Source organism: Schistocerca cancellata, chromosome 9 (genome assembly GCF_023864275.1).
Source record: "Schistocerca cancellata isolate TAMUIC-IGC-003103 chromosome 9, iqSchCanc2.1, whole genome shotgun sequence".
Taxonomy (NCBI): Eukaryota; Metazoa; Arthropoda; class Insecta; order Orthoptera; family Acrididae; genus Schistocerca; species Schistocerca cancellata.
In genome coordinates, this window is record NC_064634.1 from 239,691,095 (window position 1) to 239,717,646 (window position 26,552).

The window sequence follows — 26,552 nt, forward strand, 5'->3', positions numbered from 1 at the left end:
ATCGAACAGCGCCATTAGAGGAGATCTTGGAACGAGAGGATGTTCGACGAATGCTTAAATCCCTTCGAGCAAGTGATGGATGCGTTGAAGTGAGGTATTGCAGCGGGTCCATATGCACCAACGACCGCCCAGAAGTTGTGAACAGCGCTGATGGACAAATGGAATGCCCTACCAGAAAAACTCCTTATCAACTGGTGGTCAGCATGGGAGCACTTAGCACAATATGAGTTTCCATCCGCGATGATCACACACCCATAGATTGTAATGTCCAGGAGATCATTATGAATCGCCGTCTCTTCATCGTAATTACTGTCCTTGAATAAAAATGCCATTTCTGTTCGTCTTATTGTGCATTTCTTTCAGTTACCTTGAGTACTATAGTGAGGCAGTTCTTTTAATATGTGTTCCAAGCTACATAGAGCTACATAATTTGGCAGTGACAAACCATGGGAAAGTTAGTTTCGTCCTTCAGTTTTGCACACCAGTGTGCTTGCTCATTCCGTTCAAATCAGTTCTTAGTATTATCCCTAAATATTTAAATCGTGTTACATGCTTTAGACTTTGGGCTCTGGTCTTTCAGTCGTATGCTAAGGTCTTTTTTTCGTTCTACATATTGATTATGGCTGCCGTGTAACACCAATTAACTTCAGAGTTTCAACTCGAACTTCCATCACAATGGTCAGCCTCGGTAGCTTAACCGTCAGTCAGTCTGAGTACCATGTTCCCCGGTGCTGATGGGTTCCTTTCTTGGTACTAGGACTGGAACGGGCTGCACTCAGCCCCGTGAAGCCAACTGAGGAGCTGTCTGAATGAGATGTAGCTATTCTAAGATTCAGAAAACTAACAGCAGCTAAGGGAAAGAACTGTTGACAATATGTCCATCCATACAGCATCCGAATGACGCCTTTGGTGGAGAATGACACAGGATTATGACGGTGCTGTCGTTTCTCACACTGCCACTGCTATCACCCAGCGAAGGCACTGATTTTCTGTTGCCGCTCACATACTTTACTCACGGACAGAACTACTTCTAGATTTCGAGATAGTTTTGTTGTGGACATTGTTCAATAGTTTTGTTGTGGACATTGTTCAATACATCCTACGTTGAAGTGCGTACTAAATTTCGAGATTCTGTAAGTCGTTGCCCGTCTTGGAGATTTTTCATTCTTTTAAACCTGACATGCTTTACTCAGCACTTCAGCAATAGTGTCCTACAGGTTTTGTGTAACGCGGATGTTGTAACCATTGATTTTCCGTGGACAGACACAGGCCGTAGTGAAGCCACTCATACTGCCCTTGCTAGTACCAGAAAACACAGTGAGAAAGTGAAATAAACTGAAACCAGAAAATCTAATTACAGATTCATGATACCGACGAGATGGTAAGTTTTTTTGGTGCCGAGCCTGAACCAATTAATTGCGTAACTAAAAGCGAACTGAAGATTACGTTCTATTAGCAGAAGACTTGGAGATGCAACACATATACTGAAGAAGCTGCCTACACTACGTTTGTCCGTCCTCTTTTGGGGTATTGTTGCTCTGTATAGGATCCTTACTAGGTAGGATCGACGGAGGATATCACAAAAGTTGAAAGAAGAGCAGCTCGTTTGGTATTATCGTGAAATAGGGAAGAGAGTGTCAAGGGCACGCAAGTAATCACTAAAACAAAGGCGTTTCTTGTTGCAGCGAGATCTTTTCACAAAATGTTAATAACCAACTTTCTCCTCACAATGGAAAAATATTTTATTGGCGCCCATCTGCATAGTGACAAAAGATCATTGTAACAAAATAACAGAAATCGAAGACCGCTTGGAAATATTTAAGTATTCACTTTTGCCGTGCGTTGTTCTAGAGGGGAACGGTAGAGAAATGGTGTCAAAGTGGTTGAATGAACCCTCTGCCAGACACTCGAGTGTGAAGTGTAGAGAAGTCATATATGTGTAGACAATGAATTCATGCGCATGGAGATCACAACGCATACTTATGTTTACGATGGGAATCAGTTCCGAATGGAAAGAAAATTTGATCTTCTGATACACGTTATGTGAGGGACTTTTTCTTATGTGATGGGCATCTCCTGAAAGAGCGATAAATATCGGACTGGTGCTTTATGAGGTAACACTTAACATGTACTTAATTGTATTTTGTATAAATCAAGGTTTCCGGTCAGATTATTATGAAAAGCCTTTGAAGGAGGGTGCTTGTTAAAACAATAAAAACACTGTAAATGATTTTAAAGAGATTTTGAGCCAAGCGCACTTTCGTTGCGTTAACAGAGAAAGCCAGCAATTTCTATGCTTTTATTTGGCCCCTCATTACCAGTCTACGCAGTGGAGCTACATAGTGTACAAGTGTGTTCTCACCGGAGCTGTCGCCGTTGTCCAGGAATCGTGGGTCGGACTGCCGGTCCGGCGAGGGCGCGTGGTCGGAGCCGATGCCGCTGCTGGGGCCCGAGGAGCCGCCCCCGGCGTCGGCCGACGCCGCCCCCGTGGCCGTGGCGTCCTTGCCCGGCGTCGCGGCGGAGGCGACGGCGGAGCGGCGCAGGTCTACGGCGGCCATGTTGCCACGCGCGCGGTGCACCGTGTCGTAGTCGCGCGGCGGCAGCAGCAGCGGGGCGCGGGGAGCGCCGCCGCCCCCGCCGCCGCCGCCGGCGCCGCCCCCGGAGCCCAGTTTGGCGCGCAACTCCGCCGCCAGCGAGTCGTACAGCGACGCTATGCGGTCCTGGCCCTGGCCCGACGACCCGGAGCTGTCCGATTCGCGAGTGCTGCTGCTGCGACCTGAGGCAAACACATTACACATGCAATGGTTATTTGTTACACACTGTAATCAAAACTTCAAAAACTGTTAACTGATTGGAACTGCCTTACATTATTTTCAAACAAATGGTTGCATTGAATTCACAACAGAACTGAAACATATACAGAGAAATCTTACCCGATATAAAAGCCTACATATTAAAAATACGGCATATACTGAACGTTAAAGTACATAGTACCTACTCGTCTGCTGTGAGCAACAGACAAATGGAAACTGATAGATGATTCACTTAAGATCACATGGAGTATCACGAACCAGGCCCGCCTGGCTAGCCGCGTGGTCTAACGCGCTACTTCCTGTGTGGGAAGGCGTGCCGGTCCCCGGCACGAATCCGCCCGGCTGATTTGTGTCGAGGTCCGGTGCGCCGGCCAGCTTGTGGATGGTTTTTAAGGTGGTTTTTCAACTACCGCGGCGAATGAGGGCTGGTTCCCCTTATTCCGTCTCAGTTACATTATGTCGGCGATTGATGAGCAAACATTGTCTCCACATACGCATACACCATAATTACTATACCACGCAAACATTTGGGGTTACACTTATCTGGTGAAGACGTTCCCGGAGGGGGAGGGGGGGAGTCTACTGGGAGCTGATCCGCACCCTGGGTTCGGTGTGGGGCGGCGGTGGGGTGTGTGGACTGCTGTGGCCTGTTGTGGGGTTGTGAACCAATGAGGGCTAAGGTGGAACGAAGCCTCTCCGTCGTTTCTAGGTCCCCGGTTTAGTACACACACACACACAATCATGAACCAGTCAGCACTTGTTGTTGGTCACAATAGATGACAAGGTACTATGGACTCATACGTTCAGTATAAGCAGTGTTTCTAATACGAAAACTTTTGTATGTGGGAAGACTTCTCCACAGATGTTTCTGTTCCGCTGTGGCCGCGATGTAGCCATTCGCTGACTAATGATACTACTTAAATAGTTTCCATTTAACGTTTGAAAATTATGTATAATCGAAGCGCGAAAGGCAGTTTCAATCAGTAAACAGTGTGACCAAACAATCAAATATTTTGGATGCAACATGGCCGCTACGTCTCATATTGCATTTTTGTAGATCATTAAAATACTGTGCTCATTATATATCACACACGTCCATAAGCTGACCGAACAAAATATTAGTCACCCATTGTACAAAGAGCACAGTATTCGATTTGCAACGCTGTAAACAGTGTAGAAGCACAGTGTAATATATGCAGTCGCGTCACTCGCTGTATAGAATTTGTACAGTCTGACAGTTGGAACAACACTAGCGTCCCTAGCGGCGCTGTACGATTAATTTTCGTTTTTAATTATAATTAACGAAATAGCTATTATATATTTGCTTTCTAAGCATTAGCGAATTATCAAGTGACGTGAATGATCATGAAATAAACAGCCGAATCTCACTGATTCAGTGACATAAGCAACAACTTATTCATAAAGAAATGTTTTCGAATATGTTACTCCGCTGGAGGCAATAGAATATAAACACTTAGTTCATGCGTGCGAAATATTTAAGTTTGTCGATTACTTTCGCTTCAAAAGCGAATGTGTTGAAGATTCTTGCCGTTTGTGGCTCAAGTGTAGCTGCGATTGTGGAAGTGGTTTCTTCTGTGAGGGAAAGACTTTTATTGCTGTCACGTTTTATTATCACGCCTGCATGGTTTCCTCTTCGGCTACAGCTGTGGTGGCTTACTTGCCACGGTAAATAATGTAGGTATTGCATTTCACACACATTTCCTATGTTTCACATTCACTGATTTGACTGGAAGTGTAGGGAAGAAAAACTTATCGTTTTTGAGTTTATGTACGACGTCTTCTGCTTTTCACTAGGCCCATTTTTGTTCTTAAAAGAAAACAACATTCTTCAGTAAATATCTATAGGTTGCAAGAGAATCGTAAATGAACTGTCCTGCAATATACAGTTCCATATCCTCCATGGTCCTTAGGAAACTGAAGAAAGACAAATGTGATGTAATTTTTCAGCTATTGCCTATTTTTATGGAGGTAAATATGCTCCTTACTGTAAAAGTTATGTTGTAAATCATTATAGACGACACTACTCGCACTCATCCGATTTCGTAGTCGAGATTGTAGCTTACTGTCCACTTGGAGCGATGCTGACGCAGTGTAGAATAAAGATGAGCAGGAGGGTTGTGTGTTGAACTGTGGTAGAAGTGGCACCAGGCGTCCACATGGTCCTCCAGTTGGCGTATGTCATGGCTTTGAAGCAGTGCCAATCAGTTGTACAGAATCATCGCAGTTTATTTATTTATTTAGTCGTATGGCTAGGGCCCCCGTCGGGCAGACCGTTCGCCGGATAACGGTCTCTCAATGTGACGCCACTTCGGCGATCTGCAGTATGTGGGTATTATTGGATGATGATGATGAGGACAGCATAACACTCTGTCCTGGGCGGAGAAAATTCACCGACCCAGCCGGGAATCGAACCCGGGCAGTCATCGCAGTAAGATGGGCCGACACGGAAACGTTACAGTGGCAGAAAGGAATTATCGTGTTTGGTTTGGCCACACCGTGAATGTTGCCTTCCGATCTGTTAGTGTATCGTCACAGACTGTCCAACGTTTTACACGGTACGATGTACCACTCGTGGTCACAAAACACAACATAACCGACGAGGGACAAGTGTTACGCCTTTTCAATGACACTAGGTTTCAACGCGAACATTGTCAAGGGATGTGCTTGCAATGGATATTACTCGTGTCGGTAACTTTGCAAAGGTAATCAAACACCATCACGTAAACGTCTTCTTGGGTCAAACAACACATAGAATGGAGGCAATACTGTGGTCCGACGAGTAGCGATTTTATCTCCTTTCAAATGATGCAAGTTGCCAAGTGTACCGTTGTCCCAGTTAAGTGTTTAACCTGAAATGTATGGAGGGTGGAGTTCAAGTGAGAAGTCGTTCTGTGATGTTTTGTGTGTGTGGTTTTCGACCCATGATTTGGTCCCCCTCATCCAGGTTGCCGTGAACTTGATCTAGAATGTTTATTTCAACATTGTCGGCTCTTCTTCTAATTCTTCAGGATGAGACTATGAATATTCTAGTCTTCCGAGATGTGAACAGTCGTGATCACAGGACTGCGTGCGAATGTTCCTGGTTTCGCGAACACCCATGTATCCTATGCTAAACAACCCTGTCTTAATCCCGTAGAAATGTCCAGAACTATCTGCAACAGCGGACGAAATGCCGCAATCAACATTCCCACGATCTGGTAACTCTACAGGCTCTATTCTTCAGTGAAAGCTTTCGCTGGGCGTTCCGTACCCGACGATACTTGTGGACCCTCTTCTTCGCCCCCGAAGCTAGGGGCTATATTCCAAGGTAACAGCGTAATGTTTCCCGAGGGAGGATAAGTTTTTTTGCGGCTGTTTTTGTTCAGTGTGGGGAGGATTAGCGAAATTTCATTTTCTTAAACACAATATAAAAAGTAAAGTTCTTCAGTGAAGCAATTAAAGAAAAGTCTAAAAACGAAATAACGTGTTTGATTGTTACAGAGCCTCTTAGTCAAACTAAAGATGCTAACATCCTTGCCCAACAAGGAGTAAGCGTTGAATCGTCGACAGTTCATGTAGTGAATCTACTGGACCTAGCTTTGAAACTGTTGTGAAAATAAGTAAAAGCGAAGTTAAAGTCATTTTGTATTTAATTATTCTGTGTGCCAATGAACCGCAGTGCAGTTGTTAATGATGATGATGATTATGATGCTGATAGTGTGATGATGTTGATGATGATAACTCTACAGTAAAGGAATATCTTATCGATGCATTTAATGCAAGGTTTCTTTGGGACTACAACAGACTAAAAAGAATTCCAGTGTCTAAGGACAGCCTGACGCGGAGAAAAATAAATTCAGTGTTAGCTGCATTCTATACAATAATACGACAGATCTGTCCCATGTCCCGGTTTGAGTGTAAACCAAGAAATGCTGTACTGGAGCTGAAGTAATATACGATCTCTTAAGAAGCAGATTAAAAGCATACAGAGCTGCAAAGTTACAGTTTATTACGTATAACTTCCTAGTTTGGACTCTTCTTTAAATTCAACTGATTTCCATTATATAGAGTGACGCATCTGTCAGGCCGCCGCATATAATCTAGAAAAAATGAGTATATGGAAGTGGGGTTTTAATTAAGTTACAGCGGAAAACGTAGAGGGCGCTTTGACTGACAGAAGTAATTTATAAAGTTTACGACCGCTGAATTATGATACCGACTTTTTGAACTATATACATATTTGTGTGGCGGTGGAAGGTGCATTAGAAAGGACTTGAACGACGTAACAGGTCTGGAGCTTGATCAAATAATCACAACATAGCAGAGGCCGAAACCAACTTCCCACCGTCAAATGAAGAGGTTCCACAAACCTCTCCCCTACCGTACCATATGAATGAAAACACGTAACGCAGGTACTGTCAGAGTGTTTCCTTCTGCGCTTGAAGCCCATCAATTAGTGCTCTGATATTCTAGCGGTCGGTCATGAAGGTACTCATACTTTCACAATGTGTACCACAGTCCAAAAACCGGATATGGTTTCCGTCTACGGCGGATGTCGCCATACTATCGGTGCATCGGTGCGGCTGTATGCTGAAAGGTATGCGCATCATGCCAAGCTCTCACGCTGTGTCTTTACAAACATGATAAAAAATAAATTTCATAAAACTGCAGGTCTACAGAAAAAAATGCACTATATGATAAAAAGTATCCGGAAACACCTATCTAATTCAGAATTTAGCCCTAGATGTCACGGCAGTCGGACCCACAAGTATAAAAGAAGGCGCAAAATATTCTGCAGTGGTCAGGAGAACTCAGTGAATTCGAATGTGGACTAATCATTAGATGACAACTGACTGGCAAATGTACCAGGGACATTTCAACCAATCTAAAGGTGCCCAAGTCGACGGATGGCGATGTGAATACGTAAGTAGAAACGCGAAGGAACAACCACAACTAAACCAAGATGACGTAGACGTCATCTAATGACCGGCAGGGGCCGTCGACCATTGCGGAGGGTAGCTGTAAAACATTGCGTGAGATGAACGGAAGGGTTCACTTGTGAGTTCCCAAGTGCTATCAGTTGTGCAGCTAGCACACTGAGTTCGCATAGTTGTCTAACCCCTCGTCGTCAATTTTGTAAAGGCCTCGTCGCTACTGCTATGAAGGCAGAGTTGGTGAGTTCATAAAACGGTTTCTGGGGCAGTTTCTCCCTGTCACTGTTACACATCTATGCCCCAGGGGGAGGGAGGGAACTGGGGACCGAAAGTACTACAACACTCCATCGAATTAGTAACAAAGTCACACAAGTCAGGCATATGAGTTAAGGTTTACTTATCTTTGCGACTAGTTGAATGATTAAGTATGCAACACTTCTTGTAACATAACAGAAAAGGCCCTCAATCGCTAAGTGCAAATAATCGTAGGTAAACTATATAGTACATAGCAAATGCAATTTACTACAACTGTCTGCTCACTTCTAAGAGTTCACTAACGACGTTCCCTGTCTAAGTCTGCTCTGGACGATGATCTAAATCAAGTGGGCGAGAGCTGCTCTTCTCTATTCGGAGTAGGCCTCTGTCCGTTGTCGTCTGGTCATTTGCGCATTGTATTCGGCCGGCAACTGATTGAGGTGAAGTGAAATATCTACATCCACAGCACCGCCCGTGGCGCCGGTGGGACTCGAGCAAGTGGCACCATCTTGCATCTTTGGCATGGTTCTGTCTTGTTACAATATCGAACAGCTCCTCATAAGCCACACATTTCTGTCGTGAGTGCTAAAAGACCCATGAGGTGCTGTAAAGAGCGATACCATTGGATACTGGATGACTGGATCGAGTGATGTGGCGTGAAGAATCACGCTTTAGCCTGTGGAAGATGGTGCTTCTCGGGGAACTGGTCGTGGTCCCCTTATTATGCTTAAGGAAATGTTAAACATGGAACGATAGGAAAATGTTTCACAGCACAGTGTACTACGTAAAGTAGAGGAACAACTCCGAGCAGGTGATTGTGTGTGTCAGCATGGTAAGGCACCATGTCATAAAACAGCATTTGCGACCCATGTCATGCGGACAATAACATTCTTGAAATGGATTGAACTGCCCAGAGTCCAGACGTGAACCAAATCAGCTATGGGATGAGTTAATACGTCGATTTCACTCCAGATCCCAGCGTCCATCATCACTATCTATTGTCTTTCGGGTCCCGCGCTTGAGGAAGAATGAATGGACTGCCATTGCTCAACAGACATATAGACGCATCACTAAATGTGTGTCCAGCAGAGCTCAAACCGCCATAGAGAGAACGGGAAACATAGCCCACATTAATGTCAACCAATAGGTGCCCGGATACTTTTGATCATTAGTGTATACAAGTATAAAAATATCGTAACTGACAGTCTGATGCATTTCTTAAAAGATCTCAGTAACAAGTACAATGGATAAATTAATGTTAGCACTTCAACATCATACACTGTATCGCCAAAGAAACTTGTATAGGCATGCGTATTCAAATACAGAGATATGTAAACAGGTAGATTACGGCGCTGTGGTCGGCAAAACATATATAAGATAACAAGTGTCTCGCCCAGCTGTTAGATCAATTACTGCTTCTACAATGGCAAATTACCGGCGCTGTGGTCGGCAACACCTATATAGGACAACAAGTGTTTCGCGCAGCTGTTAGATCAGCTACAATGGAAAGTTATCGAGATTTAAGTCAGTTTGAACGTCGTGTTACAGTCGGCGCACGATCGATGGGATACAGCATCTTCGAGGTAGCGATGAAGTGGGGATTTTCCCTTACGACCATTTCACGAGTGTACCGTGAATACCAGGAATCCGGTAAAACATCAGATCTCCGACATAGCTGTCCCCGCAAAAAAATCCTGCAAGAACGGGACCAACGACGACTGAAGAGAATCGTTCAACGTGGCAGAACTGCAACCCTTCCGCAAATCGCTGTGGATATCAATGCTGGTCCGTCAACATGTGTTAGCGTGCGAACCATTCAACGAAACATCATCGATACGGGCTTTCGGAGCCGAAGACCCGCTTGTGTACCCTTGATGACTATATGACACGAAGCTTTACGCCTCGCCTGGGCCCTTCAATGCCGATATTGGACAGTTGATGACTTGAAACATGTTGCCTGGTCGGACGAGTCTCTTTCAGATTGTATCTAGCGGACGGACGTTACGGGTATGGAGACAACGTCATGAATCCATGGACCCTGCATGTCAGCAGGGGACTGTTGAAGCTGGTGGAGGCTCTGTAATGCAGTGGGGGGGGTGTCCGGTTGGAGGAATATGGGACCCCTGATACGTTTAGATACGACTCTGACAGGTAGGTGATACGTACGTAAGCACCCTGTTTGATCACCTGCATCCATTCATGTCCATTGTGCATTTTGACGGACTTGTGCAATTTCAGCAGGACAATGCGACAGTCCAGACGTTCAGAATTGCTACGGAGTGGCTCCAGGAACACTCTTTTGAGTTTAAACACTTCCGCTGGCTCAAAACTCCCCAGACATGAACATTATTGAGCGTATCTGGGATGCCATGCAACGTGGTGTTCAGAAGAGATCTCCACCCCCTAGTAGTGACAATGATTTGTGGAAAGCCTTGGAGGATTCATGGTGCTACACTAATTTCAGACATTAGTCGAGTCCATGCCACGTCATGTTGCGGCACTTCTGCACATTCGCGGGGGCCCTACACGATATTAGGCAGGCGTATCAGTTTCTTTGGCTCTTCAGTGTAAGTAGCTGTTCTGGATGTATTTCATGTGGCCTTAGTTATGTCATCCTAAATGACGGAATCCGCAGCTGTTCTTTTCGCCCCGTAAGTAATTTCCTGTAAAATTAATTTTATTCCCTAAATATATAAACTAAAAATTTCTCCAGAATGAGATTTTCACTCTGCAGCGGAGTGTGCGCTGATATGAAACTGCGTGGCAGATTAAAACTGTGCTCCTTTCTTTCAGGAGTGCTAGTTCTGCAAGGTTCTCAGGAGAGCTTCTGTAAAGTCTGGAAGGTAGGAGACGAGGTACTGGCAGAAGTAAAGCTGACGGGACGGGGCGTGAGCCGTGTTTGGGTAGCTCAGTTGGTAGAGCAATTGCCCCGAAAGGCAAAGGTCCCGAGTTCGAGTCTCGGTCCGGCACACAGTTTTAATCTGCCACGAAGTTTTAAAAATTTCTAATTGCTGTTCTTATTTAGAAATGATAATTAAATAAATACCGCCTCCGACTTCGAGAAAACGACTGCGCCACGTCTTATTCCGATTCCGGTTACGACAAAGCCACCTCCCTAGTTGGCAGTAAATGACAGGGGATGAATCAGAATTGAGAATCATGTCCGTGTAGCAGTTTCTCAGCCACGTAACGGTCAATCACGGCAGTCCGCCTCCTACGCGAAGCCTGGCGGACGTGGGATTGAATGGCGAGCGCTTATCTGCGGGGCGTGCCCCGTGAAACGGAAAGCGCTGCCCGAGCAGGCAGTAGGTAGACAGCAGGCCGGCCTTATCTCGCCGCGCCTTCCGCCTAGGCGGCCGCTTTTAATGGAAACGACCACGCGGTGCTGTCGCCGCGCACGTAATGCGTCCGGGCGGAAACCCGCCTCCGGCCTGTGGCCACTGCAGCGCAACGCAGACAGCGGCGGTTCGGCTGAGCACTTTCTGTGCCCGTGGCGCGGGCGTCAGCTGCACCCGTAACACCCGTATCACACCTCCAGGTTCAGTACGCGGACACTGTGTAGCTGCATTCCTCTGGACGGTAGCGAACATGGTAACGAGGGCTGCAAAGTAACAGCCACATGCTATACGCTACTTATTCGGTATTGTCCAGACCGTTAAAAAGTAATCGTTACTCGTTACTGATGTAACCATTTCACCTAAATATTGTTTCTGTTAAACCTCCAAGGTGTGGGTATAACTGAGCTCGTGAACGCGCTGTTTGAGTGGTATAAGGATGGTCAGAAATAGTCTGAAAAGCCTGTAAGGGCGTTGCAGTGTAGGCTGTCCTATCAGGACGCTGCACGCGTGAATTCAAGCGGCCCTCAAGACAATGTGCCGCCAAACGTGTTCTGCATTTGGTTTCCTAAAACTGAACAACAGGGCAGCGGTAATAAGGATCGAACACGAACGATAGGCTAAGCAGTCTCGTGGGGTATCATCAAAGCTGTGAGAAAAACTAGCACTAATCATATCTGGCGGGCTGCTTGAATCTCCCGCGCAATAGTCTGATTGGCTAACTTCAATGCCAATTAACTCGCGAACGGCACAATGTATCGAATTTTTTCTCAACAATTATTTGTCCGCACTGCCTACCGTGCTACATCCTCATAAGCTTTTTAAACTGCTTCTGACCACCGTGTATATTTCATGACCAGATTTTACTCTTGTACATGCTTACGATTAAAGTAACGGCAGTGACGCACAGGAGAAAATCAATAAATTTCAGCACAAATCTGGAATTATATATAAGGCTCTAAAGAGCGAGACCTGGGAAGGTAAAAAATAAGTTTTACAAAACAATGGCTGTGCCTATCTTCCTGTACGGCAGTGAATTTTGGGGTTAAAAAAAGAAAGACAAAAGCAGCATACATGAGGTTTTTAATATGTGTCAAACATTGTTGAAGGGGGAGGACCTTAAAAGAAATATGAGAATAACTCCCGGGAGGTTACAATTGAAGTGTACTACTCATAGAGATCCAGTGTCAGTTGTAATTACTGCATGGCAGCGAAACTTGGTAGATATTTTAATGCGTTAAACCAGAACCAATTAACGCTGGCGAAAAATTACTACCAATTTTACCCACCAGCCGCAAATTTGGCGCTGCGCAATATGTCTTCGACTTTTCCGGTGCTCGTATTGACAAATTGTGTAAGCGGCGTTTTATAATAACGTCAACTTTATGTGTTTCTCATTTGTTTCATCTTTTCTGCTCACATCCCATTCCTAATCCATTCCATATGGACATATTTCTATACATCTTTCTTGCATTCACAGAGCCAGATTTGGACCTAATGACCAAAGTTTGAACCAATTTTTTTCCAGCTTAAATCTGTTCCGCATTAACTCATTAGCAAATGTACCAAGTTTCGTTGTCACCCGATGATTACAGCCTCACTGGACCTCTGTATGCAGCTACACATTAATTACAACCACCCGGTACATATACTTACGTAAGTGGATGAATATAGAGGTAAATGCAAGCAACATCTAAAATGTACAGAAGGACGGCAGCCACTGTAAAGAAGCAAAATCCCTAACGAAAAACAGACGTTCGGGAAAAGGCGACCTTAAATGAAAAGTCGGAACAGCCGTATTGTCTAAACCTGGAAATGGAGAAGAAGACATAATTATGATTAGTCACCATGACTGTACTGGTACTGATGGTAACAGCATTGCAAAAGTTGAGCTAGTTCTTCCCTGTGGGATCAGCATTGTTATATACTGATTTTGGCAGTGTTAGTGCCAGTGGTGGCTACACACCCTTCCTAACAACGTAATCCCGTCCTCGCCCCCCCCCCCCCTTTTAGGGAAGGAAATATGTATCCCACTCTTTGCGTGTATTGTAGATCTCACGTACGAATATGATAACGTTTTCTAAGTGTTTGCGTACTGTGCATCAGTGGCGGGACATGGGTACCAGCCCGGCAATTATCTATCTGAATGTGGAAAACCGCCAAAAAACCATATCCAGGATGGTGGGCTCACCAGCCCTCATCGTTAATCTGCGAAGCAGATTCGATCCGGAGCAGACATGTCTCGTCGTATCCCGGCGAGTCACTAATGCCTTGCTCCACTGAGTTTAAAGAACTGGAGGAATACGAAAAGTACCGACTCGACACGGACGTGCGGGAAAAAAGCGGGGGGGGGGGGGGGGGGACGAAACGTTTCCTGTGTCACCTGAGGGTAACAAATTGAAGGAATACGGAAACTACACACTCGGCTCGAGACGCGTACGAAATGCATACGGGGAAGAAAACATGCGAGTGACGAAGCGTTGCAGGCAGAACAGAAGCGGTACTGCGAGTCTCGAGTGAAGTGCTGCTTCTCAGCAACGAATAAAAACGATATACAAGAGCCCCAGCAGGAACAGCTACCGAGCGAGGTGGCGTAGCATTTAGCACACTGGACGTGGTTAGTACACTGGACTCTCTTTCGCGAAGACGACGGTTCAAAGTTCCGTCTGGCCATCCCTATTTAGGTTTCCATGACTTCACTAAATTGCTTCAGGCAATTGCTGGGGTGATTACTTTGAAAGATCACGGCTGGTTTCCTTGCCCATCCTTCCCTAGTCTGCGCTTGTGCTCTGTCTGTAATGACCTCGTTGTCGACGGCGGGACGTTGATCACTGATCTCCTCCTCCTCCAGGAACCGCTCTCCTAGAGGTGAACAAGAGTTCTTGGCGTGACACTTATCTACGACGAAAATTGATTTTTTATTCGATGATCGTTCTGTTCATAGCGAAGCCAATTTTGTACTGGTATTGAAATCATGGTCTCTTATACAAGGTACTGTAAATATTGTATGAATTTGATGCTTTTGAATTTATTTTCAGTTCTTTAATGGAAAGTTTCATTGCATATCCATCCAGCGTACAGCACTTTTTTCTCTAAGAAGACGTTTTCTACGACCGACATCGGTGGAAAGTAAATAATACATTTGTACCTATGTGACAAATTCATAAAGGGTGGCTGTAATTAAACCGACAGCGTTTCGAGTAATGCAGTGCGGGATTTATACAGGGTGTTACAAAAAGGTACGCCAAACTTTCAGGAAACATTCCTCACACACAAATAAAGAAAAGATGTTATGTGGACATGTGTCCGGAAACGCTTAATTTCCATAGAGCTCATTTTAGTTTCGTCAGTATGTACTGTACTTCCTCGATTGAGATGATAAAATTGTAAATTTTCACAATCAACATGTGGGGGTTGACGAGAATCCGCACGCAATTGTGCAATCACGTCATCAACACAGATTTTCCGTAAACGTTTGGGCAGGCATTGTTGGTGATGTCTTGTTCTTCTACCTACGCTCAATGGAGCACGTTATCATGATTTCATACGGGATACTCTACCTGTGCTGCTAGAACATGTGCCTTTACAAGTACGACACAACATGTGGTTCATGCCCGATGGAGCTCCTGCACATTTCAGTCGAAGTGTTCGTACGCTTCTCAACAACAGATTCGGTGACCGATGGATTGGTAGAAGCGGACCAATTCCATGGCCTCCACGATCACCTGACCTCAACCCTCTTGACTTTCATTTATGGGGGCATTTGAAAGCTCTTGTCTACGCAACCCCGCTGCCAAATGTAGAGTCTATTCGTGCTCGTATTGTGGACGGCTGTGATACAATACGCCATTCTCCAGGGCTGCATCAGCGCATCAGGGATTCCATGCGACGGAGGGTGGATGCATGTATCCTCGCTAACGGAGGACATTTTGAACATTTCCTGTAACAAAGTGTTTGAAGTCACGCTGGTAAGTTCTGTTGCTGTGTGTTTCCATTCCATGATTAATGTGATTTGAAGAGAAGTAATAAAATGAGCTCTAACATGGAAAGTAAGCGTTTCCAGACACATGTCCACATAACATATTTTCTTTCTTTGTGTGTGAGGAATGTTTCCTGAAAGTTTGGCCATACCTTTTTGTAACACCCTGTATATCACAGGGCGTTGAAACATCGTAGGTATGTTGATTAATCGGTGTACTCAAGGAATATGCTGAAAAAGCATAAGAATTTAACTTTCCACCACCAGATGAAAATATGGCGCTATCAACAGTCAAAATGTGAAATGTTTTCTGTTTGGATGTCAGTATGCTGTTTGTCGCTTGGCGACATGTGTTGATTTCTTTCGTGAGGTGACTGTGTAAAGGGTCAAAAAGGTTGAAGTTTTCTGTATGAAATGCAATGGCTACTTAGAAGATAGGCAGTACACTGCTGGTAAAGTTGTTTGATCAGAACGGTAGTAACAGCAGCGCCTGCACTGCGGGAATCTCGCCAACAGAAACAGCTGTGAAGAGGTCACACGTCAGTAAATGGGCTAAAGAACATGATAAAGACATTTGAAGAAGCAGGGGAGTTAGATGGTACAGCAGGGAGAGGGAGGCGGCCCGTTCCTGCGACAGGTGTTGATGAAGTTGGTCTAGCTGTAGCCGACTGTGCTTCGCAGGCCACAAATTCCGCAGCCAGTGCTCGAGCTGCATCATGGTATTCTCTTTCCCTTGGCCAACATTTCAAAAGATTTTGCAGCGTATTTTAAGCTGGTATCCCTACAAAATTCAGAATGTGAACGAAATATACCCCCAATATAGGTTACTACGCACTAACTTTGCCCTTCGTTTTTTGGTACTCAAGGAAATGGATGAAATGTGCACGGGAATATTCTTTGGACAGACGGGGCACAATTTTCTCTGCACGATGCCGCGAATGCACAGAACTGTTGCATGTAGCGTTCTACTGCGCGACATGTTGTGCAGGAACGTCCACTGCAGTCTGCTTATGTGGTGTGGTTTCACAATCTCCTTCATTATCGGTCCGTTTTTCACCAAGGAGATGGTACCTCCAGAAGCTGTTAGGTGTACAGTGACATCAGCACTTTATAAGGACCTCCTTGTTCAACACGGGATTCTACTTTTGCAAGAACGCAACTGTATCCACACCACCATTTTCATTTGCCCGGGAAACCTTCCTTAACGACCGCATCATTTCTACGCTTTGTCAATATCTGTGGAGGGAGGAGATTAGTGTTTAACGTCCCGTCGACGACGAGGTCATTAGAGACGGAGCGCAAGCTCGGGTGAGGGAAGGATGGGGAAGGAAATCGGCCGTGCCCTTTCAAAGGAACCATCCCGGCATTTGCCTGAAGCGATTTAGGGAAATCACGGAAAACCTAAATCAGGATGGCCGGAGACGGGATTGAACCGTCGTCCTCCCGAATGCGAGTCCAGTGTTCAATATCTGTGCCCTTCTATGTGCCCCGACCCAAATCCATGTGACTTCTGGGTGTGGGGATATCTGAAAGATTGATTCAATCATGGATGTATGCAGACTCTTCTTCATCTGAAGGGTAGCATACGACGACATATCACTCTGATTACACCGGATAGGCTGCGAGCAAACTGTCGGCCATGACGTGCTACAGATGCAACATGTTGTTGAGTCAGGAGACCATACTGAACGTGCGTTATAATTTGTAAGTATATGTTGAACATAAGTGCCAGCATCGCCGTTTTCATTATTTTGATCGTTCCTCCCCTTTTCCTTCACCCACGCCACATTTTAAGTCCCTACAAAAAAAAAAAAAAAAAAAAAAAAAAAATAATTGCTCTGAGCACTATGGGACTTAACATCTGTCATCAGTTCCCTAGAACTTAGAACTACTTAAACCTAACTAACGTAACCACATCACACACATGCATGCCCGAGGCAGGATTCGAACCTGCGACCGTAGCGGCCGCGCGGTTCCAGACTGTAGCGCCTAGAACCGCTCGGCCACTCCGGCCGGCTTTAAGTGCCTACAGTGACATATTTTCGCCTGGTGACCAAAATTGGAACTATTGTTTTTTCACCACGGTCTGTGTCCGCCCCTGGTAGCTGAGTGGTCAGCGCGACGGAATGTCATACCTTATGTGTGTGATGTCCTTAGGTTAGTTAGGTTTAAGTAGTTCTAAGTTTTAGAGCACTGATGACCTTAGATGTTAAGTGTCATAGGGCTCAGAGCCATTTGAACCATTTTTGACACTCAGGTCCCTGAAGTGGCGTCAACTCGAGAGACTTGCACCAGGCGAACGGTCTACCCGACGGGAGGCTCTAGTCATATGCCATTTCCATTACCATAGAATGTGTGCGCGCTGTTTAATGAACAAACGTACGATGTTTCAGGGTCCTGAGATGTACACAGCTCGAATAACAATACTAACACTTTTTTCCTAACATCTGTTTTCGCAGAAACCTTAATGTCTGTGGTCCCTGGAACCGCTACACTCTAGCTAAAATTGAAGCCACCCCTCCTCTCTTCCGGAAAGAAAAGTAACGTTGTGCCTGATCTCACCTGCGGACAACGGCGCTTTGGCGAATCTGGGCCGCGCCTGTCGTGGCGAGTGACAGCTAGCGGAACTCCGGTGGCCGAAAAACGACAGACGATAACTGCCCAGGCCGGGCTTCCCCCCCTGCCCAGCTAATCCGAAAAAACTGTTCGTGACAGAGAGATCCGCCGCAGGCGAGCCGCAAGGGCAGGTGGCATCGCAGAGCGCGAAAGAAGGGTGATTTAAGGCGGCGCTGCAAGAAGCCGCGTTAGCTTCTTCCCGCCAGAGGCGGAGCATTAATGGCAAGGCGCAAGAAGGCCGTCTGGAAGATTGCGTGCGGGGGCGGCCATGCGAGACCGAAGGGGATGGGCTGGCAGGGAGGTGGGAGAGGGGGGGGGGGCTGACAATCAGCGGGGCGCGCTGCCGGAAGCAGCAGCCCGTCCTAAACTAACGCGTGACTGCCAGAGACCGTCATTCCTCTATACACTGAGGCGACAACAGTCACGGGATAGCGGTAGGCTCGTATACAGATGGCAGTATTATCGCGTACACGAGGTATAAGAGGGCAGTGCATTGGCAGAACTGTCATTTTATGAATGCAGCTCGGTTCCAGCGACACAGGCAGGCAGCAGCTGACACACTTAGTCAGTGGGCGAGAAGGTGGCACCTTAGTTTCAATGGGGCTAAGACGCAAGCCCTACTCATGACAAAGAAGCATATCCCAGCCGACCTCCCGCAGATCACCATCAGGGGAACCGCCGTACTTGAGGGCACTACAGCTAAGTACCTGGGTGTGACGCTGGACACAGGACTAAGTTGGCGACAGCATGTCAGAAAGGTCAGGGGTAGAATGAAACAACTATACCCCTTCCTAAATCCGTCCACTGCGCTACCACCTGAATTGGGGGTTGCGCTTTACAACACTCTTGTACGCCAGCTCATCGACTACGCCGCTGTGGTTTGGGGCGATGCTGCAGAGACCCACGTCTGACGACTACAACGGCTCCAGAACCGGATTGTACGGCTGGCGCTTCATCTGCCTCGGGACTTCCCGTCAGCCGACCTCAACCGGGTCTCAAACGTACCTACGGTCGTGATAGGTTCCGCCAGGCTGCACAGCTCTTCTATGAGAAGTCCGCTCAGTCCATAAATCCGCTCCTCCGAGCACTGGGTCACCTGGTGCAACGACTTAAGGCAACCATGTGGCCCCACTTGCTTCGCGACCAATAGGTCAAGAAGACACCGTCCCAGTCGACTGCAGGGACATCACCATGAAGACAGGACAACGTACGAACTCTCGCCACTTTGGAAAACTCCCGCTTGGACTCCATCGAACAACAGGGGCCGATGTGTCCCTGTCATGCAAAAGCAGCAACAGAACTGTTCATTTGTACTCAGGTGATTCATGTGAAAAAGTTTCCGTCGTGATTATGACTTTGAGCACGGAATGGTAATTGGAGCTAGGCGCATTGGATTTCCATTTTGGAAATCGTTAGGGAATTCAATATTCCGAGATCCACAGTGTCGACAGTGTGGCGAGAATACCAAATTTCAGGCATTGCCACTCACCACGCACAGCGCAGCGGCCTGTGGCCTTCACTGAACGACCGAGAGCAGCGGTTTTTGCGTAGAGTTGTCAGCGATAAAAGACAGTCAACACTGCCTGAAATAATCACAGAAATCATTGTGGGACGTGCGACGATCATATCCGTTGGGACAGTACGGCGAGATTTGGCGTTAATGGGCTGTGGCAATAGACGACCGACGCGAGTGCCTTTCTGGACTCGCATTCGGGAGGACGACGGTTCAATCCCGCGTCCGGCCATCCTGATTTAGGTTTTCCGTGATTTCCCTAAATCGCTCTAGGCAAATGCCGGGATGGTTCCTTGGAAAGGGCACTGCCGACTTCCTTCCTCGTGCTTCCCTAATCCGATGAGACCGATGACATCATAGTTTGATCTCTTCCCCCAAACAACCCAACCCAACCGAGTGCCTTTGCTAATACCACGACGTCGCCTGCAGTGCCTCTCCTGGGCTCGTGACCATGTCGGATGGACCGCAGACGACTGGAAAACCGTGGCTTGATCAGGTGAGTCCCGATTTCAGATAGTAAGACCTAATGGTAGGGTTTGAGTGAGCAAGACCCCACAAAGCTATGGACTCAAGTTGCAACAAGGCGCTGTGAAGCCAGTAGTGGCTCCATAGTGCTGTGCGCTGTGTTTACATGGAATGGATTGGGTTCTATAGTCCAGGTGAACCGATCATTCACTGGAAAGGTTTATGTTCGGCTACCTGGAGACCTCTTGCAGCCATAAATGGAGTCGATGTTCCCAAACAGCCATGGAATTACGATGAATGACAATGCACCAAATCACCGGGCCACAATTGTTCGCCAGTGGTTTGAAGAACATTCTGGAAAATTCGAGCAAACGATTTGGCTACACACTGAACAAATATTCAAATGAGTGTGAAATCTTATGGGACATAACTGCTAAGGTCATCAGTTCCCAAGCTTACACACTACTTAACCTAAATTATTTTAAGGACAAACACACACACCCATGCCCGAGGGAGGACTCGAATCTCCGCCGAGACCAGCCGCCGAGTCCATGACTGCAGCGCCCTAGACCGCTCAGCTAATCCCGCGCGACACACACTGAACACTTATGAGACATAATCGAGAGGTCAGTTCGTGAACAAAATCATGGTTCAGCAACATTTTTGCCATTACGGGCGTCTATACAGTAGAGGCATTATGACTCAGTATTTCTTGAGGGGACTTCCAACGACTTCATTCCATGCCATTTGAGTTTCTGCACTACGCCGGGCAAACGGAGGTGCCATGATATTGGGATGAATCCCATGACTTTTGTCATTTCACTGTAGGTTTAAGTTTTGAGATATGGTGCCAGCAGGAACACTGTAACTGGAGCTGAAGTCACTAACACAACAGAAATACAGGTTATTGAAACTCCCTTCCAACTCATCTGCCTTCTACTGGCATCGCCTTTTTGGCTAACGTTTATTGTGCTTGCCTCAAACAGTCCCTTTCGAGTCGACATTTCGACGTACCATAAATACAAAAAAAATTCAAAAATCAGATTGCCGTGTGGTGCACGACAGTATTGGCGTCCTCACGGCAGAGGCCGCTTCCCCGTTTCGAGCGCGGCTCGCTCTTCAGTTTGCAGACAGCAGAGTGCAGCGGCCACTCACCGTCGGATCCGCCGCCGGCGCTGAGCGGCCTCCTGGCGCGCGGCGGCCGCCCCAGCGGCGGCGACCGGCCGGCGGGCGGCGCTTGCGCGTGCGCGGCCGGCTGGCCGTGGTGGGCGTGGCCGGGCGCGGGGGCGGCGCCGGCGGCGGCGCCGGGCGCGGGCGGCAGCAACCCCTGCGAGCGCAGGCGCGCCTCCAGCTCGGCGATGCGGCGCAGCGTGTCGGGCCGCTCCGCGAGCGCGGCCAGCTGCGCGCGCAGCAGGCTCGCCGTCTCGACGCTGTCGCAGCGGTAGGCGTGCACGTGCACCGGGCAGCGCGTCGCCGGGTTCACCAGCAGCAGGATGGCCGCCACCACGTCGGCCTGCTGCAGCGCGCACGTCACCGCCTCGGCCGGCACCAGGTGCTTCACCGTCTCCCACTTGACGGCGCCGCCCCCGCCGCCCGCCCCCGACTTGCCGCCCGACGCCTTCGGCACGTTCTGGATGATCTTCAGCCCCTTGTGGCTCACTTGCAGCGTCACCTGCGCAATCGAGCACACACACTCCCGTCACTCCACCTGTCTATTGTCCTCCTCCGAACAAACGAGGGTCAATCCGCCCAACTCGATATGAATTATTAAAAAAGCTGACATATTCCTACCTGCAAGTACGCGACTTTTTTAATGTTTGTATAATAATTTTTTACGTCAACGAACGCTTAGCTAAATAAAAAAATAATCACATTACCAGTTTCGACAAGTAGTTACCGTTTTCAGATGTACGTAATTCACAAATAGCTTTGTACAGACAAACAAATATATTTACCGATTTCGAACATCGAGATCGTTTAGCGTTTCAATGAAGAGAGATCGTACAACGACATGTCGTACATTCAGTGAAATGTTAAATGACGTTATCACTTTCAGACTGCCTAACTATGTTTGTTTGTCTGTACAAAGCTTTTTATGGATCAAGCACATCTGAAGATGGTAAATATTTGCCGAAACTGGTAATGTGATAATTTTTTATATATCTCACCGATCGTTGACGTAATAAATTATTATACGCATATCACGTACCTTTGCGATACACTTGTTTATGTTTGCTTAACTGAAAATATTATGAAACTTACAGTAATTAGAAATTATTACTCCTTGCGTCTGATGAAACTGAGGCCCACAGACGCAGGGGACTCAACCTGGCGAGAAGCTACGTACATGAACTCAAAAACTTATGCTACGTCTCCAGAAAAGTAAATGGCATAATAGAAACAATTTGCTGAATATTTTCCACTCCCTTAGTAGGCAGGACGCTCACAATACGTTACTCGTACGTTAAACCCTTGTCAATATCTACCTACTTTCACACAAACGATAATAGCGTTGTTTTTTTCTTTTACACATGTTAGGCTTTTAAAATATAAATTATACCACAACGTAACCGGTCTGCAAACTAAAGTTCTCCTTCCTTTATTTATTTATTTTTATTTTTTACGACTCCTCTGTTATTAGGTGCAAGATCACGTGTTTAGTTCAGGTGTACTGCTCGCGGGAAACAAACGACGTAATAAATTCATATCATTGCACTATCATGGAATACTCTTATTGCATTAACTGGCTGATCCGTTGGTTGTTGGTAGAAAATTTTGCTCATTACGAATGAGAAAACACACAATACTAGTGTGATATTCTATAAAATTTCGAGTTCGATTCCCGGCGGGGTCAGGGATTTTCTCTGCCTCGTGATGACTGGGTGTTGTGTGACGTCCTTAGGTTAGTTAGGTTTAAGTAGTTCTAAGTTCTAGGGGACTGATGACCTCAGATGGTAAGTCCCATAGTGCTCAGAGCCATTTGAACCATTTGAGCCTATAAAATTTCTTGCCTTGTGAACCGGTTCTCGGCTGTTACGTCATCGTCAGGTACATAGATAAATACGTGTGGCCCTATATTTTTTTTTTTTTTGTGGGATCAAAGACTTTAACGTAGTACATCTGCAAAATACCTCAATTCGTTTTCAAGGTTCTTTAAATGTGTCATTTAAGACTATTTAGAGTAGATAAAATACACGATACATTACATAATGAACTGCATGTCAAGAAGAAAACTCAGTTGAATATTCGAAAACAAGTTGATAAAAAATAAATATTGCAGAATTACACCAGTGTCGCGTGTTCTTTCCGTCATAACGCAGTTCTTAGCCCAGTCTAACATAACAGTGGCGGCACTTCGACTCTCTTTTGTTATCCACTACGACTGCAACGCTGCAGGCGGCCAGGAAGTTATACTGATGAGTTCGGAGAGATCTTGTGAAAGCTGAAGCGAGTCGTAATTTTCTATATTGGTCAGCAGAACCGATTTTAGAAAGGGGAGCGTCTGTTGCACAATAAATTGCAGCAACAACAAGGAGAAGACACCACATTTGTCCCTTTTTAGGTTTCCTAAAGTCCCTATGAGGTGTGAAGCGCTACATCGCAGAACAGTTTATTTACGAAATGGTTCTAACCTACAGATATTTATTGGAGGATGTCGTGTTCTTTAGGAACGAAAAAATTGTTAGTAAACAGCAGATGGCCTGACCTTTTGCAGAAAGGCGTCTTATATCTACTGAAAAACATGAAGTCAAATCAGTGGATGTGGAACACAAGATACGTGTATGGATTGCAGCAGCTACGTTATTTAACGTAGCAGACAAGCTATCACAACTGTAGTTGAAGGGAAAACCACGTGGACGTGATAATAAAGGAACAAAAGCAATAAAACTGTTTCCCAACACAGAAGAAACCAGTTCCACAATTATCACAGCGTCTGAGCAAACAACGGCAAGAATCCTCAACATTTTCGCTTTTGAAGCGATAGTAATTACATTTAATATGTACTATTAGAAAGTCGAGTGAAGTGTAGAACTGTGCGAAACATTAGGCCCCATACAATGTTGTTACCTGTCAAGGAAAATCCCTCTTACAATAAGAACATGCATTCTGATGCATAAATATATGTTTATATCCTCTTGTTTTCAGCGGAGAAATCTGCAATTATACACATATTCGAAGGTATTTCTTCATCGTAAGTTGTGGCTTATGTCAGCGAATCGAGGAGATTCGGTACTTGGACAAGTATTTCATAATCATTCACGTCTCTTAATAAGTTACTAATGCTTGGAAAGCAAAACTGTAATAACTATTCCGACAATAACTTGAAAAATAATGAAAAACGAACTTAAGTTTTACGGCTGCTTTCTCGCATAGCAGGACCCGTTTGGTTGTCATGCGCGACACCATTACGATATCCTATGACCCTTTTATTGCCGTTCATGGCAAGCCATTGCATTTCAGCAAGATGTCCGCCCCCAATAGCTGAATAGTCAGCGTGACGGATTGTCAATCCTCTGGACCCGGGTTCGATTGCCGGCTGGGTCGGGGAATTTTCTCCGCCCAGGGACTAGGTGTTGTACTGTCCTCATCATCATCCTATCATCCTCATCGACTGCAGGCCGCGCAAGTGGCGTCAAATTGAAAGACCGGCACCCGGCGTACGGCCTGCCCGACGGGGGTCCCTAGCCATACGATAAAATAGATTTCTGCAAGATGACGGCCGCCCGCAAACGGCGAGAGTTTCTACTGCTCGTCTTCGTGCTTTCCAAACCCTACCTTGACGGGCAAAGTCGCCAGATCTCTCCCCGACTGAGAACGTTTGGAGCACTAAGAGCATCTGCCTCGTGATGACTGGGTGTTGTGTGATGTCCTTAGGTTAGTTAGGTTTAAGTAGTTCTAAGTTCTAGGGGACTGATGACCATAGATGTTAAGTCCCATAGTGCTCAGAGCCATTTGAACCATTTTTCCAAACCCTACCTTGACTGGCAAAGTCGCCAGATCTCTCCCCGATTGAGAACGTTTGGAGCACTATGAGCATGTGTCTCGTGATGACTGGGTGTTGTGTGATGTCCTTAGGTTAATTAGGTTTAAGTAGTTCTAAGTTCTAGGGGACTGATGACCATAGATGTTAAGTCCCATAGTGCTCAGAGCCATTTGAACCATTTTTCCAAACCCTACCTTGACTGGCAAAGTCGCCAGATCTCTCCCCGATTGAGAACGTTTGGAGCACTATGAGCATCTGCCTCGTGATGACTGGGTGTTGTGTGATGTCCTTAGGTTAGTTAGGTTTAAGTAGTTCTAAGTTCTAGGGGGTTCAAAATGGTTCAAATGGCTCTGAGCACTATGGGACTTAACTTCTGAGGTCATCAGTCCCCTAGAACTTAGAACTACTTAAACCTAACTAACCTAAGGACATCACACACATCCATGCCCGAGGCAGGATTCGAACCTGCGACCGTAGCGGTCACGCGGTTCCAAACTGAAGCGCTTAGAACCGCACGGCCACACCGGCCGGCTAAGTTCTAGGGGACTGATGACCATAGATGGTAAGTCCCATAGTGCTCAGAGCCATTTGAACCATTTTTGAACCACTATGAGCAGGGCGCTCCAATCAGCTCTGGATTTTGACGATATAACGCGCTAATTGGAGAGAATTTGGCACACTGTCCCTCAGGAGGACTTCCAACAACTCTATCAATCAATTGCAAGCCGAATAACTGCTTACGTAAGGGCCAGAGGGGACCACCGCGTCATTGACTTGCTCAGTTTGTGAAACTCTTTCTCTTGAATAAATAATCCCCTTTTTCTGAAATTGTGAACATTTGTTTGTCTGTACATGTACATCACATATACCCAATTTCCGTCCCTGGATTCGGATTATTCCTTTGTGATGCGTCGTTTTTTTCTTTCTTAGAGTGGCATTTCGAAGGCGCGGCGAACGAATGATGACTGCGAAGAGCGGTGAGGGGAAGCCGAAAAACGGCAGGCAGAAATGCAGCGGCGGAACTGAGAGCTGCCGCACAGTTAGCGTCACGGCTGATGAGTCGGGGGCAGCGATGGGGCCGAACGGCCGTTACCGGCCAGCCGCGCCAGCAATGCTCTCTCAGTCCGGCTACTGCCTGTCCGTGAACGGCAGGCCCGGTACACAGGAGGCAAGTCAAACGCAACGTGTTTCTGAAGGAACGCTATAAGAAACACAATGCGGTAATGTTGACAAAGGTAATATATGAATATGGAACGCGGAGACTTCTTGGTGGCATACAACTTAACATGGCGCGGTCGCAACGGCTGTTCATATCACAAAAATAGAGAGCCGAATGAAGTTAATTTAGTAATATCAGTCGTAGATTCCGGTTGCCTGCAAAATTCTGAGGACTTCACCGATCATTAATTACAAAAATCATAAAACTAAATCAATCAGTTCGTGTAATTTGTTCAATTTTCTGTAAACGTTGCTCAGACGCAATTGTCAATTTCACTCACGTCAGTAACGGCATTGCAAACTAAATTAAAACCTGTACGAGAATGGACGTAAAGAAAGTCATCATTTTAAAAAAAAGTTATTAACATCCTTAATTGCAATTTATCTTTTAAAAAAAGAATAAATTGCAACATGGACTGTTTCTAATTCCAACATTCCAC

The 26,552-nt window shown here is 46.2% G+C and overlaps 1 protein-coding gene across 1 annotated transcript in view; it reads right to left on the minus strand.

Moving 5' to 3' along the window:
- LOC126101313 (SKI family transcriptional corepressor 2-like) overlaps positions 1-26,552 on the minus strand; it is a 411,488-nt gene that overhangs the window by 301,533 nt on the left and 83,403 nt on the right. The window contains exons 2-4 of the mRNA XM_049911989.1: positions 21,152-21,582; positions 21,066-21,085; positions 2,363-2,776 (exon numbers count right to left, since the gene is read on the minus strand). Of these exons, the coding sequence (XP_049767946.1) occupies positions 2,363-2,776; positions 21,066-21,085; positions 21,152-21,582 (865 nt within the window). The remainder of the gene's footprint in view (positions 1-2,362; positions 2,777-21,065; positions 21,086-21,151; positions 21,583-26,552) is intronic.